Source organism: Lutra lutra, chromosome 4 (assembly GCF_902655055.1).
Source record: "Lutra lutra chromosome 4, mLutLut1.2, whole genome shotgun sequence".
In the NCBI taxonomy this organism is placed as follows: domain Eukaryota; kingdom Metazoa; phylum Chordata; class Mammalia; order Carnivora; family Mustelidae; genus Lutra; species Lutra lutra.
Genome location: NC_062281.1, coordinates 196,418,935 through 196,425,924, shown reverse-complemented (window position 1 = coordinate 196,425,924; position 6,990 = coordinate 196,418,935). Strand labels below are relative to the sequence as shown.

The window sequence follows — 6,990 nt, the reverse complement described above, 5'->3', positions numbered from 1 at the left end:
TCTGAGCCCACTGACCCACCTGCCCGTCTGTGAGATGGGAGCAGGAATGAACCAGCCCAGCCCCATCCTGGGGACAGGTGCGGTGTGGACAGTAGGTGCAGCTCAGGGAAAGCAAAATGTCACTCTCACCCTGGGTGGGAGCACTGAAGGTGCTCCCCCTCCCACGGGGAGGGATCCCTCGTGCTGAGCTCTGCTCAGGAATGTGTAGGTGGAAACCAGCTCCCCCATCCCTGACAGAGGGCACTGCGTGGGAGACGGGGTCCTTTGGGGGGCCGGTCACCCTGCTTCAGTAGACGCTGTGACAGGGAGCAGGAAAGCAGGAGGGCTCCTCTTGTGGCCTTGGTGCCGGTGCTGGAGGGGAGCAGCCGGGGGGCTCCCCGGGTGTCAGGGTAGCCGAGGAGACGCAGACGCACAATTGGGGGGGGGGCAGCTCTACAGCAAAGTCAGGGGGTCGCAAGGGACAGGGAGGCCAGGAGAATCTCCTCAGCCAGAACGGAGTGGGGCTCACTGAGTGGGGCAGGAGGAACTGTGCCCACGGCTGTGCCTCTGTGGTCCCGCCTGGTGGCCTCCCCCTCCCTTTGCGAGCTCTTCTGCCTTGTGGTCACCTCCTGCCTCCTGCACAGCTGGCCCCGCGCCCCTTTCTCCCATCCCTGTGGGCTCCTGTGGGGTCCTGGCCATAGGCAGCTTGACCCCGACAAAGCCCGGGAGGGACAGACTGAACCGACTGCAGCAGCCAAGCCTCCCTCGTGAAGCCCCAGTTTCTCTTTCCCTTTCAATTTAGACGAGGCAGGTTCCGGGTTGAATGCGAGCTGGGCCTGCTGGCAGGGGTGCTGGGACAGCAGCCAGGGAATGAGGGGTCCTGAAGAGGGACATGGAGCCTCCTGGAGGCTGGGAGCCGCCCCCCTGCAGCCGGGCACCCAAGCCTGATGCCCTGAGCCAGGTGAGTCCCGGAGCCTGTGTGTGTGTGTGTGTGTGTGTCCGTGTCCCAGCGCTTCCTGGTGTCCCTGTCCTGACTCCCGAGGTGCCCAGCTCTCTCCGCGGACCCTGCCCTGGGCCCCATCTGCTCCCGGTCCCACATGGGCATTGTCGTTCTGCGCTGACCCAGCCCCTGGCGCCCAGTCCCCTGATCCCCGAGAGTGGGGGAGTAGAGTGGCGGAAGCCAAGCTCCTGTCCTCTGTGGACACCCTTCCCCCACCCCCGCCTTCCAGCCCTCAGGCCAGTCCTGGAGGCTGCTCACCGGAAGCAGGTCGTCAGGGAACCTGGCCAACCTCCTCCGCCCTCCACCCCAGCTTGGCCGGACACTTGATTAGATAAAACCTTAGTTGTGCAGGAGGGCGGCTCCCTGACCCTGCTGCACGGTACTCCACAGGAAGCCTCCGGTGCCGCCCGACAGAGTCAGCCCTGGAACCAGAGTCCCCCAGAGAGGCCCCCTCCCCGTCAGGCCCGAATCCCCCCGTCTCCGCTGCCAGGCCGGGGACTCCTCTGACCGTCCTTCTCCGACCCTGCGGCTCCCCAAGGGCTGCTGCTGCCCCATTTCACGGGGGTGAGCCCCAGGCCCCAAGGGCAGCCCTGGCCGCCCCTCCCCTCCAGCGCTGATCCTGTGTCCTGCAGGCCCTGTACCTGTTGCTCCTGGGGTTCCTCCCCTGTGCTCTGGCCATGGCCCCGTGCAAAGAGGAGGAGTACCCGGTGGGCTCTGAATGCTGTCCCAAGTGCAGCCCAGGTGGGTGCAGCCCCAGAGGGACGAAGCTCCAGTGCCCGGGCTCAGCCGAAGCCCTGGGGTAGGGTACAGACGGGGAGGGCTGAGTCTCTCCCTCCCAGGACCCTCGCAGCTGTAAGGTACAGGGATGTGGCCTGGGGGCCCAGCTGGCCCACTTACGGCCAGAAGCCGGGGCCCAGAGCAGGCACTGGGGCACAGTCATGCCCACATGACACCAGGAGGCCTCCACCTCCTTCCAGAATGTTCCCACTGCCTTCTGCCCTCTTGGGTGAGAGGCAGCAGGACACGAAGGGTGGTGTGGGGGACAGCTCAGGTGGCTTTCAGTCCCAGGGCATGCTGGGGGCTTCAAGGTGGCAGGCAGGGTGGCTCCCGCAGGGCCCTCCCCAGGCCCAAGTGACACAGCTCCCCCTGGGCACAGGTTACCGGGTGAAGGAGGCCTGTGGGGAGCTGACTGGCACGGTGTGTGCCCCCTGTGACCCGGGGACCTACACGGCCCACCTCAATGGCCTGAGCGAGTGCCTACAGTGCCGAGTGTGTGACCCAGGTAGGAGCCCTGGCCACAGCTGCCACCCCACTGGGGACCCACGGCCCGCTGCAGTGGGCACCCACAGGGTCGGGACCGCTGTGCCGCATCCCACCTCATTTGTAGGACAGGTGTCTGCACGGGAACCCTTCCAGGGACGTGCACCTCTGTCCACACCTGCCTCCCGGGGGCCAGCACTGTCAGCACCCTGTTTGCTGCACTGTCCAGAGCTCGGGGAGCCCATCACCCTGAACCTGTCACGTGGACCCCCGAGCCACGGGTCCTGTCCTGCCTCGCCCGTCCCACTGGTCCTGGGGGACTGTACTTTGTTTGCCCTCAGTGTCCACACCTCCACAGCACACCCCTGAGGGCCCCTGCTTGTGGCTCAGCATTCAGACCCTTGTATTCTTCATGCCAGGTGGTCTGGGGTGGAGGTGCCCCAGGAGGAAAGGCAGGACCCAGGAGAAGCCTCAGTGCTTTTGGGTCTAGCCGGGGTAAGGGAGGGGTAAGGTCTTGGAGTCCCCGGCTCACCCATAGATCCTCGATGCCCCGAAGGAATCACCTGTCTTATGGGGCAGAGGTTGGGGTGTGGATGGCTGAGAGGCTGTCCCTCAGCAGGGGCTCAAGGCTGAGCCCAGGCCCGGCATGACCGCAGCCCCGCTGCCGGCTGGGGAAGGGGCTCTCGCCGTCCACCTGGCTCTGACTAGCCAGTTTGCAGCATGGGACCTGCCCGAGGGGCAGGGTCTTCAGGCATGGGTGGCCTAGGGCTGGGACCTGCCTTCTGGGACTGCCCCCCCGCCGACTGTGGTTTTCACTTCCTGTGTGGGCCCCTCGGGGACGAGGCCGTTTCCCCAGCGGGGACGAGGCTGTTTTCCCGTCGGGTTGGCTCCCCTCCTGAGGACAGCCTTTCACCATCCTCCTGACAGCTCCTCCTTGTCCAGCCGGCTGCTGCTGCTCCTGTCCCTCAGAGCCCCTTGGGACACACACCCCTGTGTCCAGCACCCGCAGGCCCAGCTTTGGGCTGAGCAGGGCGTGCACCTGGCCGGTCCTCCAGCAGGAGCACAGCTGGACCCAGACACACACACAGCAGGCTGCAAAGCTGGGCTGAGGGAGCTGGTCACCAACCCGTCCCCAGACCACAGACAGGAGCCCAAAGGCCTGCGGCTGCTGTCCAGGCCTCTACTTGGTCTCCTCCTGGGATGGGGGGCTCAGCACTGCCCATGGCAGCCCATGCAGCTGCTCTCAGCTCCTTCTCTTGGGTCTCAGCCATGGGCCTGGTGACCAGGCAGAAGTGCTCCCAGACAGAGAACACAGTGTGCGTCTGTGACCAGGGCCACTTCTGCGTCAGTGAGGATGGGGACGACTGTGCAGAGTGCAGTCCCCACACGCCCTGCAGACCTGGCCAGAGGGTGCAGTCCAGAGGTGAGCAGCAGACCCTGGGTGCCCCGACCCCTGGCCTCTCTGCTCAGCCCCCGAGCGGCCTGGTCCCTGGCACCCTCCGAAAAGACAGACCCTGGACCCAAGCCCATGTGTGTTGGGGGGGGGATCCCAGTTTCCCTCCTAGCTGGGGCCCCCCGCCTCCCCTCTGCCTGGCCCTGTTGTTTCCCAGGCACGGAGTGGCAGGACAGGGTGTGTGAAGACTGCCCTCCTGGGACCTTCTCACCCAGTGGGACCCTGGAGGAGTGCCAGCCCTGGAGCACGTAGGTGACCCTGGGGTGGTCTCGGCTCCGTGTCTCCCCCCCCCGGGGTGGGGGGCTCCTCCACGCTCCCCTGGCAGATAAGGGCCCTCCTCCAGCAGAAACTCCAGGGCTCCCCCTGCTCCCCTTCATGGGCTGGCCTCCAGGACAGCAGCTGCTGGACCCCGTGGCTCACGCCCCCAGCATGGTAGCTGATGTGAGCTTCCCGGAGGCCAAGGATGGACCTTCTCTCCTGGGGCAGATCTGGAGGGAGGTGCTGCCAGATTTCTGGGGCGCCTGTGGTTCTGGGGTACCTTCAGATGCCAGGGCTGTGGGGGCTCCTAGCAAATCTGGAGTCAGGGGAGGGCTGTCAACGAGGTTCTCAGGGAACCTGAAAGGTGACAGGACTCCCAAATGCTCATCCTTGGGTCTTGAGGGGAACCTGGGGTGACCAGATGTGGCTGCTTTGGGGGGAGGGGCGGGTCCTCTCACCATCCTGCCTCTCCCAGGTTATCCCTCTGTGCCCCCCTGATCTGGGCTCTCTCTGCCCTGTCTCCTCTGACCCCATCCCTGTCCCCGTCCCTCTCCCTGGGCATCCCTATTTTCCCACCTCTTCCCTCCCTCCGCCTGTCCATAGCAGGGAACTCCCACCCAGAGCCGCCGGAGCGCGCGCCACGGGCAGCCGCCTTCCCTCGGGGACCCTCTGGGCTCTGAGTGCCAGGCCCTGGCCGAGCAGCTCGCACCCTCCCTGCTGCTCTCTCCTAGGTGCGACGGCCCTTTGCAGACACAAGCGGAGCCTGGGACCAGCAGCTCAGACGTCACGTGCTCCTCCCTGCTGCCCGCTGTGGTGGGCAGCGTCTGTGTAGCCGCAGGGGTGTTCTGCCTCCTAGTCCTCGGGATAAGGATGAGAAGGAGATGGACGCCTGGTGAGCTGCGTGCTGGGTCCCGTCGGGGCGTCTCCTGGCTCTCTCCCTCTGATGGGCACAGGCAGCCGGCAGGAGCGTCTCCGGGACTCCTTGGCTCCTCTTGGGGGGTTGTGCCGGCCTGGGGGTGCTTCCCGCTGAGTGGGAGTCCTGGTGTCATGGGATCTCTGGGGGCGGAGGGCCAGGCAGACAGGGCCCCCTGTGCCAGGAACCCCCTGCCGTGTACTCCTCATGCCCACTCCCCACTATGAACTCCAAGGCCCTGTCTGCCCTCGGACAGAGAAGCACAGGGCAGGCGGAGAGCATGGGGGGAGCACAGGGCTGGGTTGGAGGGGCCCCAGCAGCCCTGCCGTGGGCAAGGCCGAGTCCCCCCAGAGGCTACACAACCTTCACTCATTCCTTACTGCCTGCGCTGGGCTCCACATCGGGCCAGGCCCTGGCTCTGTAGACCTGGTTCTGGCCTTTGGGGAGCCCTGTGCTTGCCCAACAGGGAGCAGGCACCCAGTAGAGTCCAAATGGGAAAGGTCAGCCAGCATCTCGGGCCACTGTCAGCTAATGTGTCCTGGGTCCTCACCCCGGGGCCCCCAGGCTGCAGGCACGTCTCAGGGCCCCAGGCTCTGAGCGGGCTGGCCAGGGGCCAGCGCTCGTTCCTTCTCTCCCAATTCTGGGGCACCTGCTCCCTGAAGGGTGGGCGACCGTCCTCTGTGAAGTGCTTACTCCCTTTCCCTGGGTGACATCACACTGGAGTGAGTTAGGGACAGGGTTTGGCAGCTGGAGACTCGGGCAGGAGGTGTCCCCACGTTGTCCCATGTCCTGTTCCCCCATCTGGACAAGTCCAGCAAGAAGCCCTGTCCACATGGGTCTGGCCTTTCTCCCAGAGGGTCCTTCTCTCAAGGAAGACCACACAGGGAGAAGCCAGGAGCTCTGGTCCCTCCAGCCCCGTCGCTGTGAGACCGCCGAGACTGACCCCGACGTGACTCTGTTTTTCAGGGGGACCCACGAAGGCGGGAGTATCTCACCAGGTATCCCGGATCATCCCCCACTGGCCCAATGGAGGTGATGCTGTTGGGGCAGGTGGGGGGGTCCAGTTCTCAGAGAGCCCTGAGTCCTTAGAGTGAGACCAGGTCAACCTGGGAGGGGAAGCCCCTGTCCTGCCTGAGAAGCCCGACTGACCCTGAGCACTACAAGGGCCCCCGGCTGGACGCGGGGCGGGCAGCATCTCGGTGCTGGATGTATGAGCTGGTCACAGAAGGGGATGCCGTGTCTGCCCGTCCAGGTCCCGCGGGCCCCACCAGACGTCACCACAGTGGCTATGGAGGAGACAATGTCCATGTCCCCTGGGACGGAATGACCCACTTACGGATCGTTGGATCCTGGAGGCAGACACCCAAGCCGTCCTGGGCTGTGCCTGCTAGAAGGTGCCAGGTCCCCAGGGGCCCTTCCCTGGGCTGACTTCATACTCTACCCAACACAGCGAAACCGGCCCTGCTCAGGGGTCCTTGGGGACCCCACCCATATCCCATCCATCTCATGAAGGGCCCAGAGGTCCCCCCTCACCTCCACGCAGGTGGAGACCCAGCCACAACCCACTCTTGGTTCCAAGCTCCACTCACCCCCCAGCCCTCTAAGCCCCAGCTTGCCCATCTGCAGGATGGGCCTGCCGGCACCTACCTCACGGCGACACAGGACCACGAATCCCGTGTGATACACAGGCCATAAATGGTTTCTCAATGGGATTAAGATTACTCAACCAATAAACATTTTTTAAAATTTGTTGTTAGAAACTGTACTTTGCAGATGCTTTGAGAGTATGGGAACACCCTGTTTCTCCTGAAACTTCCGCCCACAGATGAGTTTTGCCTGAACAGTGAGTTTTGAGGCTTCCCAGCCTGTGGCGTGACCACCCTTCTCTGCACACCGGCAAGTCCGCGTCCCTGGGCGGGACAGCCTCCCCGCGCCCTGTAGCCCGCCCCGCGGCGCCCCTCGCTGCCTAGTTCAGCAGTGCATTCCAGTCTGCTACTGTCCTTACTTTGGGGATTGGCGTGGTCCCAGAATTGTCTTACAAGACACCCTTCGGCTCGTTTCTGAAGCAGAGTCCCCACTCTGTCCCTGAGGATCCCCAATCCAGTGACATCCCAGTGACAGTGAGCA

The 6,990-nt window shown here is 64.6% G+C and overlaps 1 protein-coding gene across 8 annotated transcripts; it reads left to right on the top strand.

Annotated features, from left to right (window-relative positions):
* The first annotated feature begins 251 nt into the window (after nucleotides 1–251).
* TNFRSF14 (TNF receptor superfamily member 14) lies at nucleotides 252–6,623 on the top strand. Of its 8 annotated transcripts, none has more exons than XM_047727061.1 (8): nucleotides 257–940; nucleotides 1,612–1,720; nucleotides 2,136–2,261; nucleotides 3,507–3,662; nucleotides 3,850–3,940; nucleotides 4,682–4,842; nucleotides 5,718–5,895; nucleotides 6,116–6,623. In XM_047727061.1, exons 1-8 carry the CDS (start codon nucleotides 872–874, stop codon nucleotides 6,252–6,254), a joined length of 1,029 nt encoding a protein of 342 aa, XP_047583017.1. In that variant the 5' UTR covers nucleotides 257–871; the 3' UTR covers nucleotides 6,255–6,623. The 8 variants fall into 8 exon arrangements, with proteins under 8 accessions (XP_047583020.1, XP_047583023.1, XP_047583017.1 ...); XM_047727063.1 differs by having other exon boundaries at nucleotides 259–940; nucleotides 1,370–1,720; nucleotides 5,718–5,861; XM_047727060.1 differs by having other exon boundaries at nucleotides 260–940; nucleotides 5,718–5,861.
* The last annotated feature ends 367 nt before the right edge of the window (nucleotides 6,624–6,990 follow it).

Bases quoted from the DNA above. Each gene is read 5' to 3' on its own strand.
- TNFRSF14 (XM_047727060.1), top strand. From the start codon at position 872: ATGGAGCCTCCTGGAGGCTGGGAGCCGCCCCCCTGCAGCCGGGCACCC. The intron at 1,721-2,135 runs GTGGGTGCAGCC...CCCTGGGCACAG, and splicing joins CTGTCCCAAGTGCAGCCCAG to GTTACCGGGTGAAGGAGGCC. The intron at 5,862-6,115 runs GTATCCCGGATC...CTGCCCGTCCAG, and splicing joins AGGCGGGAGTATCTCACCAG to GTCCCGCGGGCCCCACCAGA.